This window comes from Coturnix japonica, chromosome 1 (assembly GCF_001577835.2).
Source record: "Coturnix japonica isolate 7356 chromosome 1, Coturnix japonica 2.1, whole genome shotgun sequence".
Taxonomy (NCBI): Eukaryota; Metazoa; Chordata; class Aves; order Galliformes; family Phasianidae; genus Coturnix; species Coturnix japonica.
The window spans coordinates 123,806,474-123,823,057 of record NC_029516.1 but is presented as its reverse complement, the minus strand read 5'-3'; the positions used below and the strand labels follow the sequence as shown (position 1 = coordinate 123,823,057).

Genomic DNA, 16,584 nt, shown 5'->3' with positions numbered 1-16,584 from the left:
ATATCTGTCCCAGAAAATTGTGTCATGCTTACATAACTAGTCTGTGGGCCTGATTAAACCTGCTCATGTGAACTGTTCCAACAGCAATTGCTGAACTTTGGAACAGACTGTATAGCAAGGACGGAAACGTAGCTAAAAAAATAACAACTTCTCTTCCCTGAAGGCTTCACAGCTTCACACTGATGCAGGTTACTAGCTGGTAGGACGAGCTATAGTCCCATGTGCCGTCTCAGGCGGCCAGCCTTTTGATTACTCTCAGTGTGACTGTGGCCCCGGGAGCCAAAGCATGCTGATATGAGCAGCTATAAAAAGGAGCTCTAACGCTGGCTGCATACCACCACAGCCGCCTGGAGAATCAACATTTCCCATGGAAATCTCTATGGAAGGGCTTTTGCACTCAGCTGCCATCCGCCAGCTGCGTCAGCCAAGGAGGCTCAAGGCTGTAAGTGACAGCGCTGAGAACAGCGGGAAAGAGAAATGATGTGGCAATACCCTCGGTGTGAAAAACACTGCAAAAGAGTAAGTCAAAGGTGATATGGAAACCGTACTTGAATGTTAGGAAGTATTCCTAGGACAGGGACAAGAAAGTAGTCAGTAACTCAGTGATCATCTGGAGTGGAATTAAGTGAAGCGAATGAGAAGTTTGTGATGGCTCCTTATTCAATGAACCCAACTTAGGCCAGGCCACAACTTCAAAAAATTTAGTGACCTAAATTTCATTTGGACATTTCAGGTTTTTCTAATATTGTTCTTTCCATTTCGCAATGTCACCAAACTGAGAAGGGATATACAGCACTGAAAACTGTCCGCAACGTTTTGGTATTTCCATGGTTTGCACAATACACGTACTGTTACCAAATGTGCATTAGGCTAATTAGCTTTCCTGTACAAAATTTGCTGAAAAACATAGACATCTGGGTATTTAGTCATTCTTTATAGAATTGTAGAATCTCTCAGGTTGGAAAAGGCCTTAAAGATCATCGAGTCCAACCACAACCTACCCATACTACCCTAACAACCCTCCACTAAATTATGTCCCCGAGCCCCACATCCAAAGGGATTTTAAACATCACAGAGATGGTGACTCAACCACCTCCCTGGGAGGCCTATTCCAGTGCTTAAAAACCCTTTCAGTAAAGAAGTTTTTCCTGACATCCAACCTAGACTTAATGTAGCACAGCTTGAGGCCATTTCTCCTCATCCTGCCACCTGTCACCAGTCTCTACCAACCCTGCTGTCATTGCTGTCATCCTTGAGGTATCTGAAGAGAGCAATAAGGTCTCCCCACAGCCTCCATTTCCCCGGACTAAACAGCCCCAGTAACCTCAGTCACTCCTCCAACTATATGTGTGTTAATGAAGCAACTTTCAGCAAAGAAAGATCAGATTCAGTCTCACTGAAGCCGTGGGTACCAGGAGGCTGGAGCAGAGTATTCATCATGCCTCTCTCAGTCACTTTTAGTTCTCTGTTCCAGCCAGTGAGCAAGTTATTTAGGGAGAGGAAATGGTTCTCCTACAGTGTGGAAAACTCTTAAGGCCTTCATCTAAGCTCTGAAGGCGATTTTTCTCTTCAGCTCCAGTGTGCAGCTCCAAAGCCAAGCCATCACTGCTGCTGCAATGGAGCCCCTCAGGCTATATGCTAAAGCAAAACAGATTTTGAATGTGAAGGTACAGCCACAATTTCACTTTGTATTTCAGGAGACAAGGAAAGCAAAGACAAAGGAGTTGCATATAGAGAAACTAGATCAATTTGCTGTCAAATAGAGAAGGTGCTGGTGCATTGGGTATTGTTCTGCAGAGCACTGGAGGGGTTTATCCCTGTGTGCTGCACAGGTGTCTTGCACCTTTATTCAAGCTGAGAATCGAGTGGTCAGATCCCAGGAAGACAGATGACGACCTGAGAATTTCCCAAGTCTGACTGAGCGAATCAGAAAAGCAAAAGAAAGGGAGAGTTTCCACAAAGAAGGCTGCAGGGAGTCCTGCGCTAGGGAGGATTCAGCCTTTCAAAGTGCACCATCAGTATTCAGCGGGGTGACTGGGACCTCCTCTGGATGGAAAAACAAGGGTAGCTCTTCTGGTTGCGATGGCTGCCTTTTCGATGTGTGGTTACTGCAAGAGGTGGTTAGTATTCACACTGTGTTTTCTATTGTGAAACAAATACCAATTGAGCAAGGTGTTGTATTTCCCACAGCAGCGACAGGCTGTCTCTGGCAGTACCGAGCATATTCCCACTGTAGAAATCTGCCATAGATCCTTGCAGTCAAGCTTATGTGGTGATAATAAACAACACTTCAGAATCTCACAGTTGCTGTAGGAAGCCCTTGCCAAGAGGACACTTGCACCACAACAAGAGACAGACCTGGTATACTGTTTTCTGGGAAGAAATAACTATTAGGTAACACTTACATAAGCACCAATAGCTGTTTTTAGCTTTCTGATGGTCTGTTTTTCCTTCTGAGCGCCCTTTGGTATCTTTTGTAAGCATGTTTCCTTGTCTATAATTGGCTTTGTTGACTTGCTCTTCACCAACATGCTAAGCTACCTTTGCATGCTCTGCATCAGAGTACATCATCTGGTATTTCTTGCTGAGCACTTTTGAAAGCCACTGGAGAAACATCAAATAACATTTGGGAAATATGCAGCAGATGATTGCAAAGAGCAAAACTGCAGATGCTGGAAGGTTGATTACAAGGACACACAGGATGCATGTCTTGCCATTCCTTTTTTAGCACTTACCTTTAATTAAACTAAAAGACCAAAGGCATCTGGGTCCCCCTCCCTAAATGTACTTCAAGAGAGTGAGTTAATGGTCTATACTGTTAAAGTGAGCTTGCGGAGTAAGAATAGTTTAGAAGCTATTCATTGAGAGGCAAAATCCTTCTGTGACAAGCATGAGAACTGGTGAGTCAGAACACCACAGGGAGCCATCGCATCCGAGGTTTGCAGCTCTGAGTTGAACACAGCTATTTTTAGGGGACCCGTTGTGCACATCAGCAGCACCAATGGCTGCCAACATAGACATCTTAAGCAGCTCTGCAGATTTAGCTAAAGCATGTTTGCCAGGTAGGCATTCAGTAATTCACAGTTCTAATTTCCATCAAACCGATGGGTGAGGATGTTCATAAGTGATAACACAGACTGATTAAAGCAGCATCTGAGCACCCATGGAGGTTTAAGCACGCAGGCTCCATGGCAAGCAGTGTGGGGCAGGGAGTGCTTTGATCAATGTCTGCAGCTGGAAAGCTGCTGAAGACACACGGGAATGTCAAAAAGGCCTTAAAATCACTGTGGGTTTGGTTGTCAGTCTCAGGAAAACACCCTCTCATCACTTCCAGTATGGGAAATGGACAGAGAGAGCCAGGTCCTATGAAACATAGGAGGCTGGTGTTTGGCGGAGTCCCTTGGTCTCTCTTGGTTTGTGGTCAGCTCTGATCCCATTGCAAATTCTGTACCAAAAACCCTTGCCCTGAAGCAGCGAGGGGATTGCTGTGGTTGGTGCTGTCCTCCTCCCAGGCCTCTCACCACACTGTGGGAGTGACAGCAGATACTGGGATTATCTATGAACTCCTAGAAAGGAAGCAGAGTCTGTGCACAGCAGGAGGGATGAGGATGCTCTTGGCAAACAACATGACCTGAGCAGAGCCTGAAAAGCTGTTCTTTTTCCCTCCCTGCTTCACATTTGCTGTGCTCTTACCTTGTCTTGGTACTGTAGGAAACCTCCAGCCTCTTCTGTGCCCTGCAGCTGATTGCTATGGGTTTATGGTCCAGTAGCCGAGAGATCGCTACTGCAACTCCAGTAGTTCACTGGAGAACAGGAGGAATGGAAAAAGCCTCCCCTCCAAAGTGTTATATACACGTGGTCATCAAATTGTCACCAAGTTTGAGATTTGCAGCCAGAACGCAGCATGTGTGCTTATTTGGGAAGCTGGTCAAAATAGCACATTGAAAATGCTTTTATGAATGCCTGCCTTTTTCAATAGTGAAGCTTCAAAATGGAAAGACTGCTGCGTTACTGAATGTTTTATTTGTGCTAGGGGTTTTCCCAGGAATTAATGAGTAGCCGCATATTGGAAAGACACCCCTGAACACGTGGTTCTTGGGAGGGCTCAGAAATCTTTATTGAAAAATAAATGGAAAATGTGACCCATGGAGCACATTCTCTGTGCTTCTTGGAAATAGCTTATTCACGTTCCAGCCTCGTTTTGTGGCCTTTGAGCAGGACTGAAATACAAGGGAAAAGGTAGAAAAGTAGAAAGGATGAGAGGGAAGCCAGCAATGGGAAGTGCATGCATCAGAACATGAGATTATGGCAAGTAGAGTTTCCATTTGGGCAGCTGAGGAAAAACATGCCTTTTTGCATGTATTAGAAGTACACTTTTCAACTTCATATTTTTACTAGCTATTTGGTGAAGGAGTCCAGATGAGATTAAATACAGATGTGGATTATGAAAAACAGATATGGAAACCATGTTTTCCTAAAAGCATGTGGTGATTCAGCAGGGTCCAGACTCAACATTTTTTACCTATCCTGTCCTATCCTTCCTCACCCTATCCTATATCCCATAATAATTATGGGACAGGTGTTAGGGAGGGCAAAGAGTTAACTCTTCTCATCACTTGTCTTCTGTCCCAGCTGAAACTAGAACATTTACCAGATTCTGTTCTCTGATTCCCTCGAAGAAGTAGGGATTTTGCTTTTATCTTCAAATGGAAAACCTGCCATCTGCAGGCCAGCGAGACCACTTGCATGGGCCTGGGAACAGAGCAGCCCCACAAACTCAGGGACACCTTGTTTATGACAGATACCAAAATGCAGTGTTTCAGGAAGTTTGAGCTTTCTTTTGCTAGGCAGAAGGGATATTACTAAAGCGCTTTTATCTATTTGAATAAATTAAGGGAAGTTACCTCGTTACGGTGATCAGGAATCACAGCCTCATCCAATTAGTAGTGAAAGAATAAAATAAGAAAACAAAATAAGAAGTTTCATTTTAATATTTTTTTTTTTACATTCAACCCTAAAAATTGAGGTCACTGAGGCAATGTCATTTTCACTCAGTCTTGAATAGAAGCTCTCTCAAAGTTGCCGAAAGGAAAACATGCATAATCACTACAGAGGAAAGAATTTGCACCGGACTATGTGCTTATAAACTGTGTCTTAAATGCTGTCATGCAGCATACTAATGAGAAACAGCAGAGCCTCATAATGCTCCTGCCCCCTAATTCACCTCACACTTGCTTCACTGGTCCTAACAACTGTGAGGCACACCCACCCTATTGTACAGGGATCACGATGACCGGGTTGGAAGGGTCCTCAGGATCTGTAGTTCCACCCTGCTGCAGGGCACCAAACATAAATTTACTAATCGTTGCCCGCGGGACCGTCCACCTGGTCTGTAACACCTCCAAGGGACGAGGCTCCACAAACTCCCTGGGAGCCTGTTCCAGGGCCTCACCACTCTCCTAGTGAAGAACTTCCCCCTAACATCCAACCTAAATCTTCCCTCCTTCAACTTGGATCCATTTCCCTGTGTCCTGCTATTGTCAGCCCTTTTGAAGAGTTCACTCCCCTCCTGGGAGTAAGTTCCCTTCAGGTATTGAAAGGCTGCAATGAGGTCACCCCACAACCTTCTCTTCTCCAGGCTGAACAAGCCCAACTCCCTCAGTCCCTTATCAAGGGCTTGCTGATGGCTGTGCCCCACCTGTAGCTTCTACTATGTGATGATGCCAAGGTGAGATGCAGCCCAGTGAGATCTGCCAAAGCTTCAGGTGCTGTTGTACTTGTTGACTTGACACACTCTTACAACGCTTCGTCAGTCACGAGGCACTCAGAGAGGAATTTTAATGGTCTGCAGTGATCTCACAGCCTTTGGAAGTGAAGGTGAACCAGTTCTTCAGCCTCTAGGAAGTGGAAGCCTATCTCATCACAATTCAGTCTGTAAGATTCTCCATCAGCTGATTTTTGGTTTGTACTTGGGTTTCTAAAAGACAGAGTACTGAACTCCAGCAGCTTGAGGCCATGCCCACTACCCTGTGGTGCAGCCCCTTTCCCTGACCCCAGCTGACAGCTCCATGCCATTCCCTCGGGCCCTGTCGCTGTCACACAGAGCAGAGCTCAGCGCTGCCCCTCCGCTCCCTGTGAGGAGCTGCGGCCGCCTCAGGCCTCCATCAGCTCCTCTGCTCTGCGCTGAGCAGAGGAAGGGCTCAGCTTGGGCAAGAGATGGGGTAGCCCTAGGGTTTGCGTCTCACAGGGCAGCCTCAGACTTGCCTAAATGCAAGTAGTGCTTTCAGGTCACTGTGGAGGGCAGAGGTGGCTGTACCATGTTGTATTTTCAAGGCTCAGATCTGAGGAACTGGCGGGAAACAGGAAATGAGGTGTACCGTGCTCTTTTCAAAGCCTCTTTTCCAAGTATTTGCATAACTAATGCTCTGTGCTTTATACCTATTCACAGCTGTCCCATATGAAACTCAGCTTGTGGCAGCTCTCTTGGGCAAAAGGAGAAAGGTTTGCATACTGATGAGGAACGCACAGCCCACTCTTTGTATTTGTCTCTCGTGCCCCTTCCTTTATAATGACAGAATGCCAACAAGATCGGTAGTTGGTATGGTTTTATTATTTTCATCTTCTTGACACACAAATAAGACTCAGTGGTACAAATAAATAGCCCATATACAAAGGAAAACAGGTTTATTAAGAAATCTGTATGACGTGGCAATGGTACAGGCTTTCTTGTTACATGAGGGATATAATTTGAATGAGTTAATAAAGAAGATGCCTTTGGGGATTTTCCGTTCTTCTGCAATAATTTCCTTGAGTCTGGAGATATTTAGAGTTGGGACACATCCAGAGGGACCCCATCTGGACTCTTGGATCACTACTGCCTGCTGCTGTTCCCATTCTTAAGAAGAATTAAAGATCTCAGTAGCCAGAGCTAACAGCCCAGAGCTGTGTGCTCACAGCCCACTGTGTCTGCACAAATCCTCTTTGTAGTTCACTCTGGTGATGTAGCTTGACTAAACATGTTTGTTTTCTAGTAAGGATGGATGGCTCTTCAGCATCCAACAGTTATATTTCTTTATTTCCAGAAGCCCTGAGGAGCAAAGTGATGGGAAGCACTCACCTTCTGTTTGGTTTGCATCTCAGCTATGTCAAAATTCTCTCATTGCTCTGCAAGGTTCAGAGGGACTACTGCAGTGATTGCTGGGGGGCAGGCCAGAATGCTGAGGTCTGTGGGATATACAACTGTAATTCTTCATGGCAAAAACAGCCTGCTTTGGCTGCACTCACAGCCTTTTTATGTAGGTATAGGTGACTGTGTCCCATTTGGGACATCCATAGTCACTTGCCACCACTGAAAACATCATACTTGACAGCACTATCCTGCACTGCACACACCCCAGATGCCTGCTGTTGTGCCGCCTGCCAAGTGAGGATCACACCACTCTGCAAAACTCTTCTTGCACTTGCAGCTTGGCAGAATACAAGCAATGGAGGCAGTCAGGGGCAAGTCGAAAACAGAGACAGGAGACGTGATCCTTTTGGATAGTGTGCAGTCCTTCAAGTGATGGGAAGAAGAGAAGAAAATCTTCCCTCCGGTTCCCTACTCTTTCACTCCGTCTCTTTCTCCGTCTCCGTCTCTTGTCCGACTTGTCACTCCGTGCTCCTCCGTACAAATTTAGCCACTAGATGGAGCGTTTCCACAGCCGAGAGATGCATCTGTGGCATCTCAGGGCTGGGAGAGATGTTGCCCAGTGGCAGAGTGACACCACTGTGTTATTACCTGCCGACTACAGGTGGACAGGAAAAGAAGCTAAAATGGTGGGGAAAGCTGCATTTCAATACGAGATCTTCAATATGCTTTTCAGTACTTCTATTGCCAGTTCCACTGACAATACAAAGAAGCACAACTGCAGCTTTAATTCTCAGCCTCTATCATTTCTGTTGTGCACAACATTTTGAAGATTGAGGCAGAACTGTAGAAGAAGCTGCTAAATTACCAACATGCTTCACACCTCAGAGCCTTAAGTATGTGTTTGTCAAATGTTTGTTGCCTTTGAACAACCTGGAATGAATGAGAACCTCTCTAGGATGCCTGTCTCAGTGTTTGACCACCCTCATAGTAAATAAATGTTTCTCAGTGCTCAGTCTGACCCTCCATGGTTCAGCTTTGTGCCATTCCCTTGCATCCTGCCATTGATTCCCAGGAGAAGAGCCCAGCACCTCTCTCTGCTTCCTCTCCTCAGGGAGCTGCAGAGAGCAATGAAGTTGTCTCTTGGCCTCCTCCAGCTTGGACAGCCCAGTATCCTCAGCTGAGGTCCGTTTAGTTGACATATCTATTGCTAAGCCAGGGCTTCAAGGAAGCATTATCAAAAATGGCAAAAAATATTAAGAATAATTATACCTAAGGACTAATGACATGATGCCCTCATTGACCTCATGCTGCTCCTACTGTGTTTTAGTAGAGCAGAAACCTGTTGTGTAGTATGGGAAAAAACCTGTACAAATGACACTCATCATGCAGAACTGCAAAAGCCAGGAGATGTGCCTGCAGGAGCAGCTGCACTGATCCAGATTAGACATGGTGAAACAGCAGCCCCGGAGGGCTCCCTCACTGTCTCTTCCATCAGCAGTGGCCCAGAGCCTCACCCACAGGCTGAAGGAGGCCCCCAGGGGACTGGAGTCAGGAAGGGGGAATAAAACTTATCTTCTGTTGCATATTACTCTTGGGCAAGGGTTGCTCCAGGGTTTGAGCTTGCATTCAATGTCAGCCTGTCATGTCTGAAGTGCAGGTGGCACGTGCTGCTCACATGGGTGACTTCCTGCTGGACAGAAACCTTTGATTTGTCACAAAGCAGCCATCTCTCAGGTGGGAAAAAGGGGCAACAACAAGAAAAAAGCCTTTAGATTTCTTTTGAAAGATTAAAATGAGAATAATGAAAACAGCTTCTCTCGTGCCAGCAAGCAGGTCTGGCTACTGCTGCAAAAGGCCAGCTCACAGAATTCACTATTCAGTGCTGGTACAAATGCTTTATGTCGTAAGGGTTTTCTCCAATGGGAAATGAAATCATGGACAACAAAATGTAAATCAGAGCTTAGGCTTAGCACAAAGTCCTTTACATGTGCCAGCCCATAAAAGCTGCGAGGATGACATAAACCTCCATGCAGAAGGGCAGTGCTGTACAAGTGATAAATTCCCTATAGCCTCTGTTTTGAGGACCAGTGTCTTATACAAACACAGTTCTCATTTAATGAGCCTGCAGGTGCCAGGAAGCCTAATTTGTGATGTGTTGTGGGCAAGAAATCAAATCCTAAGCCACTCTGGTAGTTAGGGGATATTGTGTGTGTCCCCAGTTCCTCCCGATAGTGTCCTCTGGACAGCCCAGTTGTCTGTCACCTATATAACTTGAGTGCATTACGTCAGCAAATGGATCTGCTCCCTATGTGCTGCCAGCCCACCTGTGTCCTCACTGCCTTGCTACTGCAGGTCAGGGCACCCTGCCAGCCAGGGACGGAGCAGCAGAGGAACAGGCACAGAGAGAGGTGCCGTGCATGTGAGAACTCTCTTCCTGACCAGCCCTGAAGCTTGGTGTCACCTAAGAGATTGGGGTTTTAATTGGCTTTTTGAGCACAGTTGGCTGGGGAAAAAATTAATCGACACTCCAGGCTATGCTTTTAAATACCCCAAGCTGTCACTACGCTAAGCTAAAAGCTCCCCTGGGGTGCATGGGGGAGTTTTGTTCTAACATCTCTCTGTTTGTCACAGCTTTCATAGAATCAGAGAATCACAGCATTATAGAATCATTAAGGTTGGAAAATACCACTGAGATCACCTAGTTCAACCGCCAGCCCATCCCCACCATGCCCACTGACCACATCCCTCAGGGCCACATCCACATGGTTCTTGACCAGCTCCAGGGATGGTTACTCCACCTGCTCCATGGGCAGCCTGTGCCACTGCTTTGCTATAATACTGTTCACCAGATGCAGAGGGGCGGGTGAACTATTCCATCCCCATTACTCCATAATACAGTCTGTCCCACATATGCTTTACAGGATCCACTGATATACATTAAATACAGAAAGCCACAGCCCATCAGCAATGTTCAGTGATACTGGCTGCTTCCTGTTGCTCCGTGTCACATCAACCTGTAAAATCAGCACTTGCTAAGACTTTTGGTGCCTGCTGTAATGCTGGCAGTGCCCACACACCCGAGGACCTGGGTTGGGACACAACCCCAGCTGAAGCTGAGCTCCCCTATTGGGGAGCTTCTTCTTCAGCCCCTTCTGCTGACATGCCTGTCTAGAGGAGCCCTCAGAACCTTTAAGCATTGAGCTTTCCACTCACTTACACTAGTTGCACGTTTGTCTGCAGTTATTAAGAATATCTCAAAATGGTTTATCCCTACCAACAACAATGCATGCAGTACAAGGCCAAAGTATAAATAACTTCAGAAAAGGCTAAATCGTTATTTTCCCAATGTTTGTGAGGTTGAACATTTGCATTCACAGTAAATCCCGTTGTAACATCAACGTCCTTTGAGGATCTTTCACAGACATTTTTCCCTTCCTTCCCTGCCTGCTAGGCACTGAGTGGCTAGCATTGCCACTCAATGCAGCCATAAACCAACAGTCCCCATTAATCCGTACAAAGGCAGAGCCAGGAACAAGTGCTTTTTGACTTAATTAAAGCTGACACTGCCTACCACCATTCCTGGAAAAAGTATGAGCGGGGTTTCATTAGAATAAGTAAATACAGACAGAGCTCACCCTGAAGAGTTGCCTTTGTTACAAACAAAACCCACTAGTTAGTACAAGGAGTCTGGAGCAGGACTGAATTCACAGCGATCTCAAAGCACTCCTCATATTTAATTTATAAACTGTTGATTAATTCAGTGATTAGCTAATTCGTTTGCAGTGATTAATTTAATTCATGTCTTCAGGCTAATGTTAGGAAAGAAAAAAGCCCAGCTCAGACAGATGCACATCAATGTCCTTGTGATTAAAAAATGATAACGTAATGCCCCGGAGAGTAAAGGAGAAAAGAAAGACTGAGCGAATCAGTGGCACAATTAGTTGTAAGGTCTCACTTAAGCTGCAGTGGTATGTTTTAGCTGTGATGTTTAAACGTGTCAGTTACTCTAATGATCAGTGGCTTAAAGGACGAATCTAAGGGTCCTTCACTGTAGCTCTCCACCGTGTATTTGGAGAATGGTGCTGTTTTGGAGCAGTCCCCCAGCTCCTCTTTTCTGCCACTTGCTGTGCCAGCTGCCTGCCAGCCAGCCTCCCTTCCAGCAGCGCCTCTCTCATCCTTCCCCAAACCCTTTGATGACAGAGCTCTGTACTTCTTGAATCCAGGCTGCTTTTTTCTGTTTTCAGTGGGACTGTCACCATATTTTGATGCATCACGTGATAGGGATGATTTGGAGGACTTCTCTGTTTTAAACAAACTGGTCTCCTTGGGGATAGAGTTGCTTTTAGATTCTACACCACCACTTGGCAATGCAGTCTGATAGCTCTCAGATCCTTCTTTTCCTGAGCTATCAATGCTGTGCTTCCCTATCTTATCCGAAGGCTGTCTCTGGTATTCCTCTGCTCCCCGGGGCCCGCTCCTCTTCTCTGTACTACCAGTTCTATCCATAACTTTTTCATCAGATGGTGGTGCTGATGGTTTCTTTTTGGCTGTGATATTCTTCTCTTGGAGCTTCGACAACAGCTCTGGGGATGAGGACTGACACATCCCAGAACCCGGATCTTTGCTTCTATCTTTTACAGAACTTGTGTCAGGCTTTCTAAAACCTTCAGTTCCAGTTTCTTGTTTCTGTTGCCCTGGTGTCTTTTTCCCAGGCTTTGTTGGTTTACTCAAGGGAGGTAACCGCTGTTGTTCATGATGCTGATGTTCATCGTCCTCTTTTACAGCCCTTGTTTTGGGTGTCATGACATCCCCTGCCATTGAGGTCTTCTGCTTCTTCTCTCCTGAAGTGTTTTTTTCTTTGAAATTCAATCCTTTGTTTGAAGGAGGCGTCAGGAGCTTCTCAGAATTTTGCTGTTCATCTTTTTCTTTGGCAACGTTAGTTTCAGGCTTCTTAAAGCCCGCAGTGGCTGATGTTTGTTGCTTTTGATCTGGAGAAAGCTTTTCCTGGGGCAAAACCGCTGTCTCTGATGATACGGATCGGTACTTCCTGGGACGAAGAAATTTCTTCTTCTCTTTTGCATTGCTATCAGGCATTGTGAAATCCTCAGAACTTGTTTGTTGTTTTTCTTCTCCTGGAATGTTTTTCCCAGGCTTTGATGATTTACTTGGAAGAGGTAACTGGTGTTGCCCCCGGTTCCGGTGTTCATCATCCCCTGTTACAGTCTTTGTTTCAGGTAACTGGACATCCTCTGTTTCCAGTGCCTTTTGCTTCTTCTCTGCTGAAGAACTTCTTTCCTGTGGTCTCTCCACTGTGTTTGAAGGAGGTGACTGGGGTTTCTCAGAGATGTGTTTAGTCTTTTTTTCAGCCAACTTAGTTTCAGGCTTTACAGAGTCACCTGATGCTGTTTGTTGCTGTGTGTCTAGAGGGGACAATTTCTTGTCTCGCTTCACCAGAGGACTCGATGATGGCATTTGATCTGTGGGATCGTATGAAGTATTTCTCTCTCCTTCAAAACTCTTTTCGTGCTGCACTATATTATCTTTCATATCTTGAAAGGTGTTCTCCCCATCACCGGTCTTATCATCATGCCTTGATGTATTTCTTGGCAGCACTGAATAATCTTTGAAGTTCAACTTTATGTTTCTTTTCCCTGCAGTGTCATTTGTGTGTCTCGTTGGTTCACTTGACAAGGACAGCTGGTGCTCCTCGTTATTGCAGCAGATGTTTCCATCTACTGTCATATCATGTTCACGTTTAATGAAACCTCTTGTAGGTTTTAGGCACTTCAAACCCTGCCCAGAACTTTTCACTCCTTGAATGTTGGTGTCACGCTCTGAGGGAGGTAACTGCGATGTTTGAGGACTATGAGTATTCTTCTCACTTGAAGAGTTATTATTGTGATCCATCAAATCACTTGGTGTTGATGATACTTGTTCCTGCTCAAATTTATGCAAGACATCTAGCTCTTCTATCTCCTCTGTCTCCATCCTATCATTGCCACACTTTGTGTCATTGTCTGAGGGCAAGGGCTTATGCTTTTCACATTTGGAGACATTATCAGTACCTTTTGCACACTTCTTTTGGCCTGACACCAATTCAGATGAAGGAAACAGGTTCTCTTCCAGCATATCACTTCCTTGCTTTGGGGTATCATCTGAAATCTGTGTTTGATTCTTCTCCAAGAGAAACAGGGGATTTCTTGCTACTACAGTTTTATTTGCATGTTTTCCTGTCTTCTTAGTTGAAAATGAAATACAGTTCTCAAGGCTCTGACAAGCAATTGTCTCTTCAGCTGCAGCATACTCATTTTCTGTTGAGTGATTTGGGGACAATGGCTGGTTATTAAAATCACAGGCAGTTTTCTTCTCCACTGCAGCATTGTTTTCACAAATTGTGGACTCATCTGAAAAGGGTGGTGGATGCTTCTCAGAGCCATGACTGGCATACTCATCATCCACACCACCAGCTCCCGGTGTTACCGGACCTGTAGGTGGAAGGGCCGGGGGATTTCCAAGAGTGTAGTGGATTCTTTGTCCTGCAATCCCACTCATTAGTGTTGTTACAGGATTTGATGAAGGTGACAGCCATACTTCAGAGTCAGGCCATGGCACCTCATCTGCAGCGGTCTCTTCACATTCAATGAAATTGTTAGATGGTTTGTAACATGTCTCCAGGTCAGTGAAGGTACTCCTGTCCAGGGCTCCATTGTTTGAAGGACTCATCATCTCATTTGAAGAAGGTAACTGATCCTTCCCAAGGTCCTCATCTACAAAGTACAATTTGTGCCTCACAAACTCATCTGACAAAGGGCCTTCTTTCTTATCCCAGTCAGAAGGAACGTGCTGTTCTGCAGCACCAGGTTTCTGCTCCTGGAGATCACTTGAGGAGAGTGTGGGTTTGGTCTGATTTGCATCTGAATTTGATATCTCAACATTGTAATTACTGAATTGATTTTGTGGGTTGGGCATTTGAGGTGGCTGTGGCTGCTTGGTTTGGGGTTCATTTTGCATTTGGTAGTTGGGTGTTTTATTCTCCTGTTCCTCCATAGCTGAGATATCACTATAACTTCTGCTAGAAGTAGAGTACATTTTGTTTTCATTATATTTCTCTTCTTCTTTGTCTTCCTTGGAATCCCTGCCTCCTAAACCTGGTACCTCTTTTTGGATGGCTGGTGGCCTTTTGTTGGCAGCTTGTGTTATGTAACTTGGGTGTCGATCCTGCATTGGAGGCTCAACTTCACAAAGTGCTTGATCTCTTAGAGAGTAAAATGGCAGGGTGTTTTCCAGCTTTTTCTGCTCTGGGAAACATTTTTTGCCTGCAAAGAAAGGACCTTTTTCTGGCTCTGTGAAATCTTGGTCATCTTCCTCCAAACTGTATACATGCATAATTATTTTGGGAATCTCACTTGTTTTAGTATCCGGAGGACTTGGTTCACTGGATCCTTCCACTGTGCTAGAGTGAGGTACGTTAGAAGGTGGGCTGTCATCCTGGGCATGTTGCACAGCCTTGGTAGTCCTCACTAGTGAAGGTGTATCAGGCCCAGCTGACAATTTATTGCTATCGCAGTCTAGATTATGTTCAGATGAGAGAACATCACAGTCTGCAAGAGCTTTACTTTTACAGATTGAAAAAGATCTATCTAGACTAGGATTGAAGTGAGGTCTTTGCTTCGAGGAATCTGTATTGGTCTCAGCACTCTCCTTTGCATCAGGGATCTCTTTGGGTGCCACTGGTTCTTCTTTGTCCTCCATGTCCTGTGCTGCATGTACTGGTGCTTTGTTCTCACCGGGCTTTCTCTCAGAATTCCCCTTTTCCTTCAGCCCTGTGTTGTGATCGCAAGGCTGCATCGTGGCATTATTTTTTGACCAACTCCATGGATGGTTAATTTCTGTAGCCATGCTGAGTCTGGGCACTGGCACCATGGAGCACACTAAGTACTGGGACTGTGGACTGTTTATGTCTGTGGCTGCCAGTGCTGCCATGCGCAGTACTCTGACCTCTGGCTTACGGATGGCTTTTCTGCTTGGGGTGCTTTTCATCTTTTTCCCACCTTTGCGCAAGAGCGATGCTTTCACCTCTGTGGCTGAACAGAGGGAGCTTTGCTCAAACTTCTCCTTTAGCTTGGACAGGACCGAGCTCCTGTTTACTATTTTTGGCAAGCTGTTGTTTGGCTCTTTCTTTTTCCAGATGGGAATCTTTTCCTTGTCTTCTTTTTCTTCAGCAGCCAAAAATTTCTTCAAAATGTCCTTCACTGTGTTTTTCCCATTCAAGCCGCCCCACCTGACCCTCTCACTGGGCACCGTGTCTTCACCCTCTTCTGCTGCCTTTCCATCTCCTCTTCTCTCTGACTTGTTGCCAGCCCTGTTCACCCATAGCCTCTCTTTAATGACCAATTTACCAACTTCTCTTCTTTTTTTGACATAAGGCTCGCGATTGTTGTTCAGAAATCTGGACCGCAGGAGCTGGAATCGGGTAGGGAAACGGCCCCTGTTTGAGTCTGGAGACCACTGTTTGCAACTCACCTGGTTTTCTTTACCTTCCTCCCATTTTGTCCTCTTGCTTCTGAGCTGCGGGTCGCAGGCGGCAAGCTCAGTGACGTACAGCAGCAGGCTGCTGAGGACAGCAAAGGCCCCTTGCTCTGTTGCCATCCTATTGAGCTTCTTCTTCAGCACCAAAGGGTCTATCAGCATCTTATCTCCACAAGAGTTAGTGCTTTTGGTGCTGCACAAGAGAAAACACGTACATTCTTTTCAAGTTGTCAGCATTGCTGCTACCTTCTCATTTTGCTTTAGTGGCATGCTACCGTGCATAAAATGGAAAAAAATACTTAAAATTATAAATTCTCAAGAGAGTCATCATTAGTGGCCTGTTAAAAAGCATGCAGAGTGCTTTACGAGCTTTGTGAGGCATTGTGTAGCAGGAGCGTGCAGAACTTCACAGCCCCCACGGCACCATTGACTGTTCCTTCTGCACTTCGTGGCAAGTGGGAGCACCCAAGGGAATGAGCAACAGTAGCTGGGGAGACCACATCTCCTCTGTGTCCCGCCTTGCTTTAATTTGATATGGAAGTGTCCAAATGCAAGGGCAACATCAAAGGTATTTTCCACTTCTGCTAAGTAAAGCGTAGGTAAGGATAAATACATTGAAGACACTGGTGGCAAGAGAACAGGGTTCTGCCTCTGGGTTATAAAAACACTCTCAAAAGACTCAAACAATTAAAACAAAATCTCAAGGCCGGGGGGCATGAATGTGTTGCTGATAGTTTTTGCTACTGGTAGTGTTTAGAAGTAAGGAAGGAAGCTTCCAGAACAAACTAAATAAAAGCTAAAAGAAACAAACAAACAAACAAACAAAGCCCACATGATGTTCATTGTTTGCTTTTTGATTGAAATCAGATGTACAAGTAATTCAGAATTATGCTCTTAAATCTGCTTTCCAAAAGTGTACGGGCACA

General features: G+C 45.4%; 1 protein-coding gene across 1 annotated transcript in view; it reads right to left on the bottom strand.

Annotated features, from left to right (window-relative positions):
- Window positions 1-9,882: 9,882 nt before the first annotated feature.
- Window positions 9,883-16,584, bottom strand: part of ADPRHL1 (ADP-ribosylhydrolase like 1) — a 28,583-nt gene continuing 21,881 nt past the window's right edge. Inside the window, exon 8 of the mRNA XM_015849411.2 lies at window positions 9,883-15,851. Within this exon, the coding sequence (XP_015704897.1) occupies window positions 11,105-15,851 (4,747 nt within the window). The 3' untranslated portion in view covers window positions 9,883-11,104. The remainder of the gene's footprint in view (window positions 15,852-16,584) is intronic.